Below are 20,353 nucleotides of genomic sequence, written 5' to 3' on the forward strand. Positions count from 1 at the left end.
GTGAAGCTGATAAAAGCAAGAGGAAAAGGGAAACCTCATTTGGTTCTCCAAAGAGTTAGTTGAAAAAAGTCAAAAGCAAAGACTAGAGAACAACAGATGTGGTCCTGTTCTGTAAGGCGTACCAAACCCCAGGCTTGGCTGGCCACTAGAATCCGACACCAACATACCTGTGCCTGATCTGCCAAACACCTATGGCTGAAATCCCATGCTGACATCATACATTTCAAATTCTTGCTGACCTCCTTCCAGTCTGCTTTTTCACTTGCCAAACAGGACTACTACATCCATTTGGCAAACTCTCTTGGCTCAAACCCTCGACGTCTCTTTCCCACACTGAACTCTCTCCACAAAGTGCCTTCACACATCCAACCCTCCCCCCCACCTTCACTTTCTCTCCAAACTGTGGCTGATTACTTTCATGATAAGGCTCACAAGATTAACCTTGAGTTCACAACCAAGTCACCTCCACCTCTCCTTTCCCCCAGTCCATTCTGTCAACCCTCCTTTCAAACTCTGCTTTTTCTACCTTTCCTGTAATCACTGAAAAGGAAACTGCACATTTTTTTCCTCCTCCAAACTGACTACCTCTGATCCTATCCCCACTCATCTACTTAGCACTATATGTTCTACTATCATCCCGTCTTTCACTTTCCACTGCAATTGTTCCTGACGCCTTCAAAGATATAACCAAAACAGAAAAGATAGAGTATCCCGATAGCGAGGTTGTAAAAAAGACCATAGTAGATCAGGTGTCCTTAAATAACAATCAGACAAAAGATTGCAAATTAACACAACTACTGAGCAAGATGTAAATAGAAACAACAAACAGTTTGAAATGTCTATATGCAAATACCAGAAGCTTGAGAAATAAGATGGGAGAATATATTGCACTAAATGAAAAATTAGATATAATAGGTATCTCTGAGAACTGGTGGAAGGAGGATAACCAGTGGGACACTGTCATGCTGGGGTACAAATTAGATCGTAGTGATAAGGTGGATCGAATTGGTGAAGGGGTAGCACTGTATGTGGGTCTTGAAAATTCTGCAGGAAACAAAACATATCTTGGAATCCTTACAGATTGAAATTCCATGTGTAAAGGGGAAAAGGATAGTGATAGGAGAGTACTACCATCCACCTGGCCAAGATGAACAGACGGATGTAGAAATGTTACCAGAAATTAGGGAGGCTAACAAAATGAGCAACACAATAATAATGGGCGATTTCAATTACCCCGGTATTGACTGGGTAAATGTAACATCAGGGCATGCTAAGGAGGTAAAATTCCTTGACGAAAATCAAGGACTGCTTTATGGAGCAGCTGGTACAGGAGCCAAGAGAAGGAAAATTCTAGACCTAGTCCTTCGTAGCATGATCTGGTGCAGGAGATAATGGTGCTGGGGCCGCCCAATAACAGTGATCATAATATGATCAAATTTGATATTGGCTTTGGAGTAAGTATAAACAGGAAATCCAATACGTTAGAGTTTAACTTTCAAAAAGGAGACTATGATAAAATGAGAAGAACGGTGAAAAAAATAACTAAGAGGAGCAGCTGCAAAGGTCAAAAATTTACATCAGGCCCACGTGGATGCTGTTCAAAAATACCATCCTGGAAGTCCAGGCCAAATATATTCCGTGTATTAAAAAGGGAGGAAGGAAGACTGAACGACAGCCGGCATGGTTAAGAAGTGAGGTGAAGGAAGAAGCTATTAGAGCTAAAAGAAAATCCTTCGGAAAATGAAAGAAGGAACCGACTGAAAATAATAAGAAACAGCATAAGGACTGTCAAGTCAAATGTAAATGTGTTGATAAGGAAAGCCAAGAGGGGCTTTGAAAAAAAAGATTGCGTTGGAGGCAAAAACACATTGTAAACATTTTTTTAGGTGTATTAAAAGCAAGAAGCCGGCAAAATAATCGGTTGGCCCGCTAGATGACTGAGGGGTAAAAGGGGCGATCAGGGAAGACAAAGCCATAGTGGAGAGATTAAATTAACTCTTTGCTTTGGTCCTCAATGAGGAAGATTTGGGAGAGATGTGTAAATAATGAGCACAGGTCATGCACCATGGAACAGGGCCAAAGGGCAAAAACTGATATGCATATGAACTAGAAACTCATGATCTGATAAGACATTCCTGCATTCATGCAGGCATGGGAGGGAGTAATTATGAAAAGACAAGAAAATGTGGTTTAGCATTAGAGGGGAAACAGATGGTGTTGAAAGAAAATAGGATGATCTTTGAGGAAGATAAATTGTTAAACCTATGTGAAGCATTGTTTAACATAAAGGTATATAAGCAGTTGAATCAGAAAAATACTTTGGAGAGACAGTGGCAGAGAACACCTTTGTGTAGCAGCGCTGTCCTCCCATGAGAAACTATTGATTGTATCTGTACTTTGGTACGTAATAAAATATTGCTTTTCTCATACATGACCTTGGTCTTTTATCACTCCAAATTGCAAGTGGTTGGTACATAATTAGTTTGGGGTGGTGGTAAAAAAACTAGAATATAACAGATGTCAGTGCCAGAAATGGTATTCAAAGTTGACGAGTCAGAGAAACTGAATGAAATCTCTATAAACCTGGAGAATGTAATGGGGCAATTTGACAAACTGAAGAGTAGCAAATCTCCTGGACCGGATGGTATTCATCCAAGAGTACTGATAGAATTGAAAAATGAACAAGTGGAACTATTTTTAGTAATATGTAATTTATATTTATAATCGAGCATGGTACCGGAAGATTGGAGGGTGGACTAATGTAACACCGATTTTTTAAAACGTTCCAGAGGAGATCTGGGAAATTACAGACCACTGAGTCTGGCGTCAGTGCCAACCAATATGGTAAAGACTATTATAAAGAACAAAATTACAGACATATTCAAAAGCATGGATTAATGAGACAATTAATGAGACAAGATTTCCGTGAAGGGAAATCTTGCCATACAAATCTATTACATTTCTTTGAAGGAGTGAACGAACATGTGGATAAAGGTGGGCTGGTCGATATTGTGTATCTGGATTATAAAAGGCGTTTGACAATGTACCTCATGAAAAACTCCTGAGGAAATTGGAAAGTCGTGGGATAGGAGGTAGTGTCCTATTATGGATTAAAAACAGGTTAAAAGCTGGAAACTAGAGAGTATGGTTAAATGGTCAGTATTTTCAATGGAGAGGGGAAATAGTGGGGTTCTCAGGGGTTTCCCCAGGAGTCTCTGCTGGGACCACTGCTTTTTTAACATATTTAAAAATTATCTAGAGATAGGGGTAACTAGTGAGGTAATTAAATTTGCTAATGACAAAGATATTCAAAGTTGTTAAATCGCAAGAGGATTGTGAAAAATTACAGGAAGACCTAAATGGCAGAAGACGTTTAATGTGAACAAGTGCAAAGTGATGCATGTGAGAAAGAGGAAAGCAAATTATAGCTACGTAATGCAAGATTCCACGTTAGGAGTCACTGACCAGGGAAGGGATCTAGGCATTGTCGTTGATGATATGATGATACGGCTGAGATATGATAGAGGTCTATAAAATGATGAGTGGAGTGGAACACGTAGATGTGAATCATTTGTTTACTCTTTACAAAAATACTAGAAGTAGGGGGCACGCAATGATGCTACAAAGTAGCAAACTAATCAGAGAAAATGTTTCTTCACTCAATGTGTAATTAAATTCTGTAATTCACTGCCACAGAATGTAGTAAAAGCAGTTGGCTTAGCGGGGTTTAAAAAAGGTTTGGATGGCTTCCTAAAGAAAAAGTCATAGACCATTATTAAAATGGACTTGGGGAAAATCTACTGCTTATTTCTAGGATAAGCAGCATAAAATGTATTGTACTTTTTGGGGATCTTGCCACGTACTTTTGACCTGGATTGGCCACTGTTGGAAGAAGGATGCTGGCCTTGATGGACCTTCGGTCTGTCCCAGTATGGCAATACTTATGCCTCTATGAAGTCTAGTTCTTGATGCAGACCAGTGCCTCAGAACAGCTTCCTGCTTCAATTCACTGGATATGAGGCATGGAGGCAGTCTGCACTCAAGCCACAGTGTTGATGTCACAGCTCCAGATAGTATGTGAGTTTTGAGAATAGGCTTCAATGGAATCCATCCGGATATCAGCGCTAATGCAAGGAACCTAGGCAGGCACTGACAGCACATGAACTTTTATTCCAACTCCTCAAGGAATATTAGGGCTTACACACCTTGAATTGCAATAAAGTCAGTTTAGTTGAACAACAGCTTGAACCACACCCCCATGATATCAAGAAAAATGAGCAGTCCCACCAGATGCAGTGCTTGATCATGCTTTAATGAAGTCTGATGTGAACTCTTCTTTGTCTCTACTTGATGTGCAACATCAGGATCCCTGAGTAGTTAGAATCCCTAGGGTTGTTAATGTATATTCACCATTTTGACAAATGGTGTGCATGATTCATCTTTAATTCCTACACACCCGTACACAATTATAAATTACTAGTAAAAAAGGCCCGTTTCTGACTCAAATGAAACAGGCGCTAGCAAGGTTTTCCTCGTAGTGTGTATGTTTTAGAAAGTGTGTGTGTGAGAGTGACTGTGTGAGTGTGTGTGTGTGACAGAGAGAGAATGAGACTGGGTGCGAGTGTGTGTGTGTCAGAATGACAGTGTGTGTGCGAATGCATTTGTGAGACACAGTGTGTGTGAGAGAGAGAGTGTGTTTCACACAGATACAGTGTGTGTGTGAGAGAGAGAGAGAGAGAGTGTGTTTCACACAGATACAGTGTGTGTGACAGAGAGATTGTGTGTGAGAGAGCGAGTGTGAGAGTAAGAGGCATATTTTCAAAGCACTTAGCCTTCCAAAGTTCCATAGAAACCTATGGAACTTTGGAAGGCTAAGTGCTTTGAAAATATGCCTCTATGTGTGCGAGACCGAGAGTGTATGAGACCGAGAGTTTGCAGAACCCTGTTCCCCCTCCCCGAGTTCCAGCAACCCCTCCCACTTCTTCCCATCTGAGTTGCAGGACCCCCCTTCCACTTCTTCCCATCCCCCCTCTCCCCTTCCCGCTCCACCTCTCCCCCCCCTCTCAGAGTTCCAGGACCCTCCTCCTCCTTGTTCCCCTCCCCCTCCTCCTCCCCCTTGTTCCCCTCGCCTTTCTTCCTATCCCACCGGCTACCTCCTGATCCAGGACCCCCCTCCCCTTGCAGTTCCAGGACCCGTCCCTCCCCTTCCAGTGCATTTCCAGGAATCCCCTCTCCCCCCGTGTCATTTCAGGACCCCCCTCTGTAGTTTCAGGACCCCCTTCCCTGTCCCCCGTGTCGTTCATGACCCCCCCTCCCCTCCCGTTTCAGGACCCCCCTCGCCACCTCTCTGGCCCTCCCCCTCGTAAGAGCCGGCTGTTGCTGAAAAGTTTGTACCTCCTGCATGCAGGGATGCCGCTTCACACAGCTTTCTCTTTCGCTTGTGTTTCAAGCTGTTCCTGTGGTCCCGCCCTCAAGCCGAAACTGAAGCGAAAGAAGAGGCTGTGCCCCGCTTCCTTTTTTAAAGCTTTTTTGTAGGTTTTTTTTTTGTTTTGTTTGTTGTTGTACCGGCCGCAGCTGACGTCGGATGGAGGGGGGGGAACGGCGGCGACCTGGGGTGGAGGGTTGAGCAGTGGCTGCGGCGACGTTGGGGGGGGGGGGGGGTGGAGGGTGGTAGTGTTGGCAACCGGGGGGGGGGGGTAGGGGTAAGGGGCGGCGACTTTGTGGGGGCGTGGTGAAGGGCAGATACTGCGCCTCCAAGGTTGCAATGGGACGTCATGCAGACATAATTTGGAACTCCAACGTTGTAATGAAGCCGGAAGCCGTGCTCCGCCCTCGACGTCATAACTTTGTGACGCGAGGGCGGGGCACACACTCATGGGGGAACAGTGATCTACACCACTATGGAAGTTGGAGACTTGCGGCTTCCGGCTTCATTAGAACGTTGGAGTTGCGAATTATGTCTGGAAGGGCGTGGCTGAGGGCTGGTCTATGAGTGAGGGTGAGTGGTGCTGAGAGCCTAGCCTACGAACAGTGCATGGCTTCAGTGCTTCACTGCCACTGAGTGAGCTTCAGAACGCTGGAGGTGGGAATTATTTATATAGATTTGCAATGTATATGACTTGAGATCAACCTTTATTAATTAGAATGTCTTTAAACTGCTGTGTACTTCTGGGGTCCTGACATAGTTTGACTATGTTCATTTAATTAGGTTTTGTTTATGATTTTGAACATAAGACTTAAGTTGTTACAATTGATCTCAAAGATGTGCATGATCCACTTCTTGTTTCTACACTCATTTATCATTTGTGAGGTGTAAGGCTGAGATCAAGGCATATTAATTAAAATGTTTTACTTAGTATAATAGTGTCTCACATGATTTAAACACAGTTTAAATATTTAGAGCGAATGCTACATACCTGTAGAAGGTATTCTCCGAGGACAGCAGGCTGATTGTTCTCACTGATGGGTGACGTCCACAGCAGCCCCTCCAATCGGAATCTTCACTAGCAAAGGCATTTGCTAGTCCTCGCGCGGCCGTCTTCCCGCCCGAAACCGGCTCGTGCCGGCCAGTCTCATATGTAGCAAGACAAAGAGAAGGGAAGACAACTCCAAAGGGGAGGCGGGCGGGTTTGTGAGAACAATCAGCCTGCTGTCCTCAGAGAATACCTTCTACAGGTATGTAGCATTCGCTTTCTCCGAGGACAAGCAGGCTGCTTGTTCTCACTGATGGGGTATCCCTAGCCCCCAGGCTCACTCAAAACAACAACCATGGTCAATTGGGCCTCGCAACGGCGAGGACATAACTGAGATTGATCTAAAAAATTTACCAACTAACAGAGTGTAGCCTGGAACAGAACAAACATGGGCCTAGGGGGGTGGAGTTGGATTCTAAACCCCGAACAGATTCTGAAGCACTGACTGCCCGAACCGACTGTCGCGTCGGGTATCCTGCTGCAGGCAGTAATGAGATGTGAATGTGTGGACAGATGACCACGTCGCAGCTTTGCAAATCTCTTCAATAGTGGCTGACTTCAAGTGGGCTACCGACGCTGCCATGGCTCTAACATTATGAGCCGTGACATGACCCTCAAGAGCCAGCCCAGCCTGGGCGTAAGTGAAGGAAATGCAATCTGCTAGACAATTGGATGTGGTGCGTTTCCCCACAGCCACTCCCCTCCAGTTGGGATCAAAAGAAACAAACAATTGGGCGGACTGTCTGTTGGGCTGTGTCCGCTCCAGATAGAAGGCCAATGCTCTCTTGCAGTCCAATGTGTGCAGCTGACGTTCAGCAGGGCAGGAATGAGGACGGGGAAAGAATGTTGGCAAGACAATTGACTGGTTCAGATGGAACTCCGACACAACCTTTGGCAAGAACTTAGGGTGAGTGTGGAGGACTACTCTGTTATGATGAAATTTGGTGTAAGGGGCCTGGGCTACCAGGGCCTGAAGCTCACTGACTCTACAAGCTGAAGTAACTGCCACCAAGAAAATGACCTTCCAGGTCAAGTACTTCAGATGGCAGGAGTTCAGTGGCTCAAAAGGAGGTTTCATCAGCTGGGTGAGAACGACATTGAGATCCCATGACACTGTAGGAGGCTTGACGGGGGGCTTTGACAAAAGCAAACCTCTCATGAAGCGAACAACTAAAGGCTGTCCTGAGATCGGCTTACCTTCCACATGGTAATGGTATGCACTGATTGCACTAAGGTGAACCCTTACAGAGTTGGTCTTGAGACCAGACTCAGATAAGTGCAGAAGGTATTCAAGCAGGGTCTGTGTAGGACAAGAGCGAGGATCTAGGGCCTTGCTGTCACACCAGACGGCAAACCTCCTCCATAGAAAGAAGTAACTCCTCTTAGTGGAATCTTTCCTGGAAGCAAGCAAGATGCGGGAGACACCCTCTGACAGACCCAAAGAGGCAAAGTCTACGCTCTCAACATCCAGGCCGTGAGAGCCAGAGACCGGAGGTTGGGATGCAGAAGCGCCCCTTCGTCCTGTGTGATGAGGGTCGGAAAACACTCCAATCTCCACGGTTCTTCGGAGGATAACTCCAGAAGAAGAGGGAACCAGATCTGACGCGGCCAAAAAGGAGCAATCAGAATCATGGTGCCTCGGTCTTGCTTGAGTTTCAACTAAGTCTTCCCCACCAGAGGTATGGGAGGATAAGCATACAGTAGACCTTCCCCCCAGTCCAGGAGGAAGGCATCCGATGCCAGTCTGCCGTGGGCCTGAAGCCTGGAACAGAACTGAGGGACCTTGTGGTTGGCTCGAGATGCGAATAGATCTACCAAGGGGGTGCCCCACGCTTGGAAGATCTGTCACCACTCGGGAGTTGAGCGACCACTCGTGAGGTTGCATGACCCTGCTCAACCTGTCGGCCAGACTGTTGTTTACGCCTGCCAGGTATGTGGCTTGGAGCACCATGCCGTGACGGCGAGCCCAGAGCCACATGCTGCCGGCTTCCTGACACAGGGGGCGAGATCCGGTGCCCCCCTGCTTGTTGATGTAATACATGGCAACCTGGTTGTCTGTCTGAATTTGGATAATTTGGTGGGACAGCCGATCTCTGAAAGCCTTCAGAGCGTTCCAGACCGCTCGTAACTCCAGAAGATTGATCTGCAGATCGCGTTCCTGGAGGGACCAGCTTCCTTGGGTGTGAAGCCCATCGACATGAGCTCCCCACCCCAGGAGAGACGCATCCGTGGTCAGCACTTTTTGTGGCTGAGGAATTTGGAAAGGACGTCCCAGAGTCAAATTGGACCAAATCGTCCGCAACACAGGGATTTGAGAAAACTCGTGGACAGGTGGATCACGTCTTCTAGATCCCCAGCAGCCTGAAACCACTGGGAAGCTAGGGTCCATTGGGCAGATCTCATGTGAAGGCGGGCCATGGGAGTCACATGAACTGTGGAGGCCATGTGGCCCAGCAATCTCAACATCTGCCGAGCTGTGATCTGCTGGGACGCTCGCACCCGCGAGACGAGGGACAACAAGTTGCTGGCTCTCGTCTCTGGGAGACAGGCGCGAGCCGTCCGAGAATCCAGCAGAGCTCCTATGAATTTGAGTTTCTGCACTGGGAGAAGGTGGGACTTTGGATAATTTATCACAAACCCCAGTAGCTCCAGGAGGCGAATAGTCATCTGCATGGACTGTAGAGCTCCTGCCTCGGATGTGTTCTTCACCAGCCAATCGTCGAGATATGGGAACACGTGTACCCCCAGTCTGCGAAGTGCCACTGCTACTACAGCCAAGCACTTCGTAAACACTCTGGGTGCAGAGGCGAGCCCAAAGGGTAGCACACAGTACTGGAATTGACGTGTGCCCAGCTGAAATCGCAGATACTGTCTGTGAGCTGGCAGTATCGGGATGTGTGTGTAGGCGTCCTTCAAGTCCAGAGAGCATAGCCAATCGTTTTCCTGAATCATGGGGAGAAGGGTGCCCAGGGAAAGCATCCTGAACTTTTCCTTGACCAGATATTTGTTCAGGGCCCTTAGGTCTAGGATGGGACGCATCCCCCCTGTTTTCTTTTCCACAAGTACCTGGAATAGAATCCCAGCCCTTCCTGCCTGGATGGCACGGGCTCGACCGCATTGGCGCTGAGAAGGGCGGAGAGTTCCTCTGCAAGTACCTGCTTGTGCTGGAAGCTGTAAGACTGAGCTCCCGGTGGACAATTTGGAGGTTTTGAGGCCAAATTGAGGGTGTATCCTTGCCAGACTATTTGGAGAACCCACTGATCGGAGGTTATGAGAGGCCACCTTTGGTGAAAAGCTTTCAACCTCCCTCCAACTGGCAGGTCGCCCGGCACTGACACTTGGATGTCAGCTATGCTCTGCTGGAGCCAGTCAAAAGCTCGTCCCTTGCTTTTGCTGGAGAGCCGAGGGGCCTTGCTGAGGCGCACGCTGCTGTCGAGAGCGAGCGCACTGGGGCTTAGCCTGGGCCGCAGGCTGTCGAGAAGGAGGATTGTACCTACGCTTACCAGAAGAGTAGGGAACAGTCATCCTTCCCCAAAAAATCGTCTACCTGTAGAGGTAGAGGCTGAAGGTGGGAGAACTTGTCGAAAGCGGTATCCCGCTGGTGGAGCTACTCTACCACCTGCTCGACTTTTTCTCCAAAAATGTTATCCGCACGGCAAGGCGAGTCCGCAATCCGCTGCTGGAGTCTATTCTCTAGGTCGGAGGCACGCAGCCATGAGAGTCTGCGCATCACCACACCTTGAGCAGCGGCCCTGGACGCAACATCAAAGGTGTCATACACCCCTCTGGCCAGGAATTTTCTGCACGCCTTCAGCTGCCTGACCACCTCCTGAAAAGGCTTGGCTTGCTCAGGGGGGTGCTTGTCCACCAAGCCCGCCAACTGCCGCACATTGTTCCGCATGTGTATGCTCCTGTAGAGCTGGTAAGACTGAATTTTGGCCACGAGCATAGAGGAATGGTAGGCCTTCCTCCCAAAGGAGTCTAAGGTTCTAGAGTCCTTGCCCGGGGGCGCCGAAGCATGCTCCCTAGAACTCTTAGCCTTCTTTAGGGCCAAATCCACAACTCCAGAGTCATGAGGCAACTGAGTGCGCATCAGCTCTGGGTCCCCATGGATCCGGTACTGGGACTCGATCTTCTTGGGAATGTGGGGATTAGTTAGAGGCTTGGTCCAGTTCGCCAGCAATGTCTTTTTTAGGACATGGTGCATGGGTACAGTGGACGCTTCCTTAGGTGGAGAAGGATAGTCCAGGAGCTCAAACATTTCAGCCCTGGGCTCGTCCTCCACAACCACCGGGAAGGGGATGGCCGTAGACATCTCCCGGACAAAGGAAGCGAAAGACAGACTCTCGGGAGGAGAAAGCTGCCTTTCAGGAGAGGGAGTGGGATCAGAAGGAAGGCCATCAGACTCCTCGTCAGAGAAATATCTGATGTCCTCCTCCTCCTCCCACGAGGCCTCACCATCGGTATCAGACACAAGTTCACGAACCTGTGTCTGAAGCCGTGCCCGGCTCGACTCCGTGGAACCACGGCCACGGTGGGAGCGTCGAGAGGTAGACTCCCTCGCCCGCACCAGCGAAGCTCCCTCCGCCGACGTCGTCGGGGAGCCTTTCTGGGAGGCTACCGCAGTCGGTACCGCTTGTCGGAGACCTCACCCCGGGCAAGGGGCCAGCCGGCGCCTCACTCGACGGTACCGGTGGCGTAAGCACCCCCGGTACCGGAGGGGAAGGGCGCAACAGCTCTCCCAGGATCTCTGGGAGAACGGCCCGGAGACTCTCGTGCAGAGCGGCTGTGGAGAAAGACATGGAAGCCGATGCAGGTGTCGATGTCAGAGTCTGTTCCGGGCGTGGAGGCTGTTCCGGGCTGTCCATAGTGGAGCGCATCGACACCTCTTGAACAGAGGGTGAGCGGTCCTCTCGGTGCCGATGCCTGCTGGGTGCCGACTCCCTCGGCGACCCAGAGCTCTCAGTGCCGACACGGGAAAGGGACCGGTGTCGATGCTTCTTCGACTTCTTGGGACGAAGCATGTCACCGGAGCTTCCCAGCACCGACGAGGAGGACGTAGAATCCAGCCGTCGCTTCTTCGGGGCCGAGGCCTTAGAAGGTCGGTCTCGGGGGGGCTGTACCGCAGGAGCCCTCAGGGTAGGGGGAGACCCACCCGAAGGCTCACCGCCACCAGCAGGGGAATGGACAGCCCTCACCTGCACTCCAGACGAAGCACCACCGTCCGACGACATCTGCAGACGAGGAGGTCCCGGTACCACCGACGCCGACGCAGCCTTCTGATGTCTCAGCCCCGATGCAGAGGGTCGATGCCTCGATACACTCGATGCACTCGCGGCCGAGGATGAAGGTCTGGACGCTGGCGACGTCGATGCACTCGATACTCCCGGTGCCGATGCCGACGAAGAGCCCGAGAACAAAACGTTCCACTGGGCCAATCTCGCTACCTGAGTCCGCTTTTGTAAAAGAGAGCACAGACTACAGGCCTGCGGGCGGTGCCCAGCCCCCAGACACGACGCGTGTCTATCAGTAAGCGAGATTGCCCGGGCGCACTGGGTGCACTTCTTGAAGCCGCTGGGAGACTTCGATGTCATGGGCGGAAAAATCGCGCCGGCGAGATCAAAACTCGTAATGGCGAAGATGGCACCACAAAAAGGGGGAGAAAAACTTCGAAACGAGGCCTCAAAGGGGCCTACCCCGACGACGAAAGAAAACTTCACGGGGCAAAAACTAGAAATATAGGAAGGGGAACAGACCAAAAAGGTCTCCTTCTGAAAGAATATTTTTTTTTTTTTTAGCGAAGTCCAAAAAGACGCGCGAGGTCGACTTTTGGGGCGCGAATGGCGTAAACACAACCGTACCGAGCGCGGACAAAAGAAGACTGGCCGGCACGAGCCGGTTTCGGGCGGGAAGACGGCCGCGCATGCGCGGTGCACATGGGCGCACGAGGACTAGCAAAGGCCTTTGCTAGTGAAGATTCCGATTGGAGGGGCTGCCATGGACGTCACCCATCAGTGAGAACAAGCAGCCTGCTTGTCCTCGGAGAATCATTGCACTCCTGGTGTATTTATGGGGTTCCTATATATTTTTTAATTGTTTTTTGCATTGATTATGTTCAATTAATTAGGTTCTGTTTGTGACTTTGAAAATAAGACTAAATTTGATCTCAAAAGTAGGCATCAAATTAAGTATTTTTGCTCCTCTTTCAAAAACTTCCATATGTACTGTTTATGCTAGTTTCTTTTTTTTTTCTATTTAAATAAAATTACATATTATTGCACAGAGGGTCTTTTCCATTACTTTCCAAATTACTTGTATGTGATTGTAATTATGATTATAGTTTATGGATAAATTATTTATTCTTCCTGATGACTTAAGGATACTCTGTTTAAAGATACTCACGTGTGGCGATAATCTTTTGAGCTTTACTGGTCATTTAGCTTCACATATTTATATTTGAATGGATGTCCATGAGTATGCATTCATTGTTTTTATATTTCTGTACATATTTTAATTTTGTTGATTTGGCCTTCTTTTAGATTTGTTTTTGGACTCACGATGCAGATCTTCCAGGCGAAACACAGCATGTATCAAGCCCCTTCTGCTATAAGCCAACCAGTTTTAATAAAAGACTTACAATTCTTTCACTCCACCCCACCTCTTGTTCATTGTTGTGGTTGCTAGCCAGTTTGATTTTGCTTGTTGATTTCATTGGGGAGACCCTTTCTTCCTCTTCTTCTGTACCAGCTACTAGTGCATAAACGAGGGTGAGCCCTGTGTTACATTACAACTTGGGAAAAGGATTTAGGTTTCCAGTTGTCAGCACCAGTGGCAGCAGACCTCCCTCCAAATTCCTACAATATCTATAGTCACCTATTGCTATAATATGTTATTTCGCTGGTATTTGACTTTAGAGTAATTACATAAAATAGTATCAGTCCCTGCAACTTGTTTGAGGGGGTATGAAGGTTATGGATCTTTTCAACACGTAGCAGGATTTCCCCAAAACACAAATGATTTGGTAAGAATTGGGCTTAGAAAGGAGTTCAAAGTTGGGCGGCCTGTTCATTTGTCTATTCTAAATTATCTTCTAAACCTTCCAGCGGTGGATTTTTCTGATGGATGTACTACTGCTAGAATTGGCTTAGTAAAGGCTTGGAAACAACCAGAAGTACTTTCAAAAGCAAATGGTGTATAGTATAATTTGGCGTGTATATTCTGTCTAGACTTACAGCTATAGAGCTCTAGCAGCCATGAATTAACTAGATGAAGAAAACAGCACAACGGTGAACATAGTGCTTTCTGTGCACTGGATAGTCTTTCCACAATGTACCTTTCAGAAAAATGGAGGTTCACCTACTGATATGGTTACTGCTTATCGACTCTTGCAAGTTGCTGTTCTTAAATGCAGAGGGCCATACAGACTACAGGTATAGTCTTGATTATATGACCTTCGATGATCTGAACATCCGGCATATCTGACAGACCCCCGGTGACATCATCGCATTTATTTCTAATAAAAATCTCTGTTTTAAAAATATTTTTGAAAATCAGGAACTCTGTGCCTTTCTTTATGCATTGTATGAGGGGTTTCTGCAGTGTTTTCCATATTATCTAACTTTTCAGCTATCTGACTACTACTACTATCTGACAACGGGTTGGTCCCATTTAGGTCAGATAATCGAGAATGTACTGTGATATTCTTGGTATTTTATACTCTGACAATTCTGTATGTAATAGTACACACTTGTATACTGTGGTATTAATAGTAATTTTATAAGTTTTAGTATATTTTTAGTTATTATAGAATATCTCAGTACCTAAATGGGTGTGGGGGTGGGGTGGGGTGGATATTACAATGCCTGTTTAGATACATTGTTGTTTTACAGAGTGGACACTGAAGGAACAGCTGTGCTTCACGTGTTGTACTGTTATATATAAGGAGCTATAAAAGAAAATTTTAAAATATAGACTGAGGGAAGGCAGTTAAGTTACTGTACAGCTAAAGACAAATTAGATGAGTTTTCATTCATCGTGTTAAATGTGAACAATATGAAAAAGAAAGCTAATTTAATTTAGAAAATAAAATTACTCTTATCAATATCTTTTTTAAACAATGACAAATGTTTTTTAAAGTAAAACATTACCTGATTGAATTATAGATGGCCAATGGTGTTTGCTCCTTTTCCTTGGCCATTCTCATCATATCAAGAACAGCCATTCCAAGGCACTCCTCCTGAGTTTCATGTGTAACAGGAACCTTCACCCATCCATCTACAAAATCATCACGCCACTAAAGGAGAAAGAGTAAGAAAAAAAGAAAGAAGCCAATTAAAACTCTGGCATTACTGAATAAGAAAAGTGATGCAAATATGTAATTTACTTATATAGTGCACTCCACTTAAGTGCACGTCGGATAAGCGTGTGCTCTGTTTAACTGCATGCCATACTTCGGTCACATTTTTGGCGCTGTCAATTTCTATGGGGACAAACTTCAGTTTAGCGCACCACTGGTAAGTGCAAGATTCGCTTATATGCATGGTTTAAGACCGCTCCTCTGCAGGAAAGACTCCGCATAAGAACACACACGGAATATGGAAGCCGATTGGCACGTGACAAAGGGGCAGTAAATTTGAAATCTCGTTGGTTAACTGCCACAGGCAGAATAAGCGAAAGAATGTTGTTAGAGTGTACACTGGAGTCATCGTTGTTGCGCAACTGTAAGACTTTAACACTGGCTGAATGAATAGAAGTTCTTAAAAAATTAGAAAACAAACAAAGTCAAGCATCTATTGCTAAAGGATATGGTGTCAATCCCAGTCAAAGTTTACTTATCTTGAAGCAGAAAGACCAGCTTCCGGAAGACTGGCAAAACAATACAAATCCACACAGGAAACGTAAACGGGCAGGAAAAGCTGAGGATGTAGAAGATGCTGTTCTTCAGTGGTTTTCTCAAGTCAGGAGCAGTTTCCTGTCAGTGGTCCACTGCTTATGGAGAAAGCTAATCAGCTAGCTCAAAGTCTTGGACTAACTGAATTCAAAGCCACTGTTGGATGGCTGGAAAGATGGAAGGAGAGGAACAACATAAAATTCAAGAAACAGCATGGTGAAAAACAAGACGCTGATGACTTTGGTGCTGAAAATTGGGTTGTTTCAGTTCTTCCTACCATCTTGAACGACTTTGTACCTCGTGACATTTTCAATGCTGACGAAAATGGTCTCTGCGATGGAACACTTGCACTCAAACAAGCCGAAACTACAGGAAGTAATACGTAGAAAGGACCGACTGATGATCCTCCTTTGCTGCAATATGGATGGGAGTGAGAAGTTGGAACCACTCGTCATTGGAAAGAGCAAACAGCCCCGTTGCTTCAAGAATGTTAAGCGACGTCCTGTGTCATACGAGGCTAATGCAAATTCATGGATGACTGGGGAAATTTGGAAGCAGTGGCTAAAGAAGTTAGACACTAGAATGCGGGCACAAAAGCGTCAGATTTTGTTGCTTTGTGATAATTGTGCTGCACACAGGGATGATGGCAGGCTGTCTAACGTCAAGGTGGTCTTCCTGCCACCAAACACTACCTCTCTGATCCAACCTATGGATCAGGGCATAATAGCCAATTTCAAACAGCATTATCGGGCTCTTGTGCTACGTCATCTGATGAGCGTTATGGATGACCAGACTGGCAAGGATAAACGTGCTGTTTAATTGGCTCATAATCTATCACTGTTGGATTCCCTACATATGCAGAAAGAAGCCTGGAATCATGTTACACAGGCAACTATTGCGAACTGCTACAAGCGGGCAAGCTTTGTTAAGGATGTGGAGAGGGACAAAACAGATGCAGCTGTTGCAAACGCATCAGATGAACAGGCTATTGACATCCCAGTCAGTGTTACTGAAAAGGAGTTTCATCACTACGTAGCTGTTGATTACGATCTACAAACAGCTGACGACAGCACTGTCGTCGAGATATGCGCCTACACGCAGGCAACGGCTGATGATAAAACAGATGATGAAATGAGCAGCGAGGCACATGCTGACGAAATTCAACAACCTCCTGTCACTTTTGCAAGAGCGCTGGAGAGTCTGAACACAGTGCAGGGCCTATCTGGAGGCCACTGGATGTCAGTGCTATGACAGCTTTTACCGTCTGGCAGACGTAGTCTATGGAACTCACCAGTTCTGTGATATATATTTATTTCTTCAAGTCATTTTTCAACAGCATTTTCTCTGTTATTTATTACCCAAATGTGAACACTACTATAATGCTAGTTTTGGATGTTACTGAATTCTATTATTCGGTCTCACTGTATTTCCAGTTTTGGCACAGTAAAAGTCATCACTAGGACAAACTATAAGAAAACTAATGGACTGCATTAGGAGCTTATAGCCCATTTAGTTATGTTTAAACAAATGAGAGATCTGCATGAAAAAAATATTTATTTTATTATTTTGACTTATGAAACCTTCTTGTCCCTGAAACATATTTGTACAAAAGAGATGAGGTGAAGATGTGATTCCATGTGCCCCAATGAAAGGAGAGTTTAATTATACTTCCAATCTTTACAAAATACCAGGCTTCCCAAGGCAGATTATAACAGTTAAGATGAATCCATCAGTAAACAAAATATCCTCACTGAAATTGGCCATGTATTACTGTATGGTATAGAACAGTGCAGAAAAATGAGCACAAAATACAGTTTTTATTGGCGGTTTCCACCAGCTACAATAATTTTTGAAGCTGTTTTGGGGATATTCAATTTTGATTCCATGATATTTACATCTACATATAAGATGCTTTCAAATAAATTAAAAAGCTGTCAAAATAAGTTTTAAAAAACCTTTTGTACTCCACCTTTTAAGGCTCTGCCTATCCAACTGAAACAGATTTTGACTTTTTACAGATGGCCCACACACAGGCAGTCCATTATTTTTAATAATCTTTTACTATTGCTTTCAATAGTGTTTGCTATTGTTTTGGGTGTACTTGTGACTCCACCTACTGGCTTCAATTCATATAATGGGTTAGATGGCCTCGTGCAGTCTCCTGTTCTCAATCTAACCTCCATGGTTCCACAGATATCTTTCAGTTCTCATCACAAGGAATAGTTACCATGCTACCATTAGTGAGCTCTACACCAACCAGTCAGAGATTAATTACTTCCATAGCTTAGGCCATGCATGCACATCACACCGATAACTCAGAAACTTAGGGACAGAGGACTCAACTTGCTAAACTTTGTTGCTGATCTCTTCCCACAGGCATAGGAGCCAACTTTTCAAAATTATTAGGGGTGCTAAGCCCAGTGGAAATAACTCTTCCCAGGACATATACAAGGAATTTTCTCAATACTGGGGGTGCTCAAGCACACACAGGACCCCAAGATCATGTGATCAGCTGGATCTATACTATTCTGCTTGACAGGACTTTATAAGACATCTCAATGAGCACAGGAACTGCTCAAGATTCACCAGTTGGGACGGAACCTGCTATTGGGGGGGGGGGGGGGGGGGGGCTAAAACCATCTGTAATCAGCTGCTTTCCTTGGATTAGACTTTCTAACATCACCAACCAGAGAGGACTGTAAGGCTGCCTTATTCTCTTGTTCTTTTCCTGTCTAGGTTAGCTAGTGAGACAGAGAGCACCGGAAGTGAACCAGGTTTTGACATTGTTTGGAAAATCTACGCTATTGGTGAAAATATAGAATTTCATTACAAATTGTTCTTGGGAAATATTCATTCTGTTGCTATTGCTACAACAGAAAATGTTTTTTTTTCAGAAAATGAGTATGTACAGAGCTATTCCTTACTTCCAATAAATTGAAAAGGGGTGTGTGGGGGGGGGGGGGGGGGGGGGAGGTGTACACGCTTCCCAGACATATACAGGTGCACCTGACCTGTCTTACAGGAAAGCGAATGCTACATACCTGTAGAAGGTATTCTCCGAGGACAGCAGGCTGATTGTTCTCACTGATGGGTGACGTCCACGGCAGCCCCTCCAATCGGAAACTTCACTAGCAAAAGCCTTTGCTAGTCCTCGCGCGTCCATGCGCATGCGCGGCCGTCTTCCCGCCCGAATCGGCTCGTGTTCGTCGGTCCCGTATGTAGCAAGACAAAGACAAGGGAAGACACAACTCCAAAGGGGAGGCGGGCGGGTTTGTGAGAACAATCAGCCTGCTGTCCTCGGAGAATACCTTCTACAGGTATGTAGCATTCGCTTTCTCCGAGGACAAGCAGGCTGCTTGTTCTCACTGATGGGGTATCCCTAGCCCCCAGGCTCACTCAAAACAACAACCATGGTCAATTGGGCCTCGCAACGGTGAGGACATAACTGAGATTGACCTAAAAAATTTACCAACTAACTGAGAGTGCAGCCTGGAACAGAACAAACAGGGCCCTCGGGGGGTGGAGTTGGATCCTAAAGCCCAAACAGGTTCTGAAGAACTGACTGCCCGAACCGACTGTCGCGTCGGGTATCCTGCTGCAGGCAGTAATGAGATGTGAATGTGTGGACAGATGACCACGTCGCAGCTTTGCAAATTTCTTCAATAGAGGCTGACTTCAAGTGGGCTACCGACGCTGCCATGGCTCTAACATTATGAGCCGTGACATGACCCTCAAGAGTCAGCCCAGCCTGGGCGTAAGTGAAGGAAATGCAATCTGCTAGCCAATTGGATATGGTGCGTTTCCCCACAGCCACTCCCCTCCTATTGGGATCAAAAGAAACAAACAATTGGGCGGACTGTCTGTTGGGCTGTGTCCGCTCCAGATAGAAGGCCAATGCTCTCTTGCAGTCCAATGTGTGCAGCTGACGTTCAGCAGGGCAGGAATGAGGACGGGGAAAGAATGTTGGCAAGACAACTGACTGGTTCAGATGGAACTCCGACACAACCTTTGGCAAGAACTTAGGGTGAGTGCGGAGGACTACTCTGTTGTGATGAAATTTGGTGTAAGGGGCCTGGGCTACCAGGGCCTGAAGCTCACTGACTCTACGAGCTGAAGTAACTGCCACCAAGAAAATGACCTTCCAGGTCAAGTACTTCAGATGGCAGGAATTCAGTGGCTCAAAAGGAGGTTTCATCAGCTGGGTGAGAACGACATTGAGATCCCATGACACTGTAGGAGGCTTGACAGGGGGCTTTGACAAAAGCAAACCTCTCATGAAGCGAACAACTAAAGGCTGTCCTGAGATCGGCTTACCTTCCACACGGTAATGGTATGCACTGATTGCACTAAGGTGAACTCTTACAGAGTTGGTCTTGAGACCAGACTCAGACAAATGCAGAAGGTATTCAAGCAACCTGGTTGTCTGTCTGAATTTGGACAATTTGGTGGGACAGCCGATCTCTGAAAGCCTTCAGAGCGTTCCAGATCGCTCGCAACTCCAGAAGATTGATCTGCAGATCGCGTTCCTGGAGGGACCAGCTTCCTTGGGTGTGAAGCCCATCGACATGAGCTCCCCATCCCAGGAGAGTCGCATCCGTGGTCAGCACTTTTTGTGGCTGAGGAATTTGGAAAGGACGTCCCAGAGTCAAATTGGACCAAATCGTCCACCAATACAGGGATTTGAGAAAACTCGAGGACAGGTGGATCACGTCTTCTAGATCCCCAGCAGCCTGAAACCACTGGGAAGCTAGGGTCCATTGAGCAGATCTCATGTGAAGGCGGGCCATGGGAGTCACATGAACTGTGGAGGCCATGTGGCCCAGCAATCTCAACATCTGCCGAGCTGTGATCTGCTGGGACGCTCGCACCCGCGAGACGAGGGACAACAAGTTGTTGGCTCTCGCCTCTGGGAGATAGGCGCGAGCCGTCCGAGAATCCAGCAGAGCTCCTATGAATTCGAGTTTCTGCACTGGGAGAAGATGGGACTTTG

General features: G+C 46.7%; 1 protein-coding gene across 2 annotated transcripts in view; it reads right to left on the reverse strand.

Annotated features, from left to right (window-relative positions):
- The window catches only part of JAK2 (Janus kinase 2), a 283,942-nt gene that overhangs the window by 161,426 nt on the left and 102,163 nt on the right, over window positions 1–20,353 (reverse strand). For both annotated transcript variants that reach the window (XM_030193799.1, XM_030193800.1), the window contains one exon: window positions 14,621–14,766. In XM_030193799.1, coding sequence (XP_030049659.1) covers window positions 14,621–14,766 — 146 coding nt within the window. The remainder of the gene's footprint in view (window positions 1–14,620; window positions 14,767–20,353) is intronic.

Source organism: Microcaecilia unicolor, chromosome 2, assembly GCF_901765095.1.
Source record: "Microcaecilia unicolor chromosome 2, aMicUni1.1, whole genome shotgun sequence".
In the NCBI taxonomy this organism is placed as follows: domain Eukaryota; kingdom Metazoa; phylum Chordata; class Amphibia; order Gymnophiona; family Siphonopidae; genus Microcaecilia; species Microcaecilia unicolor.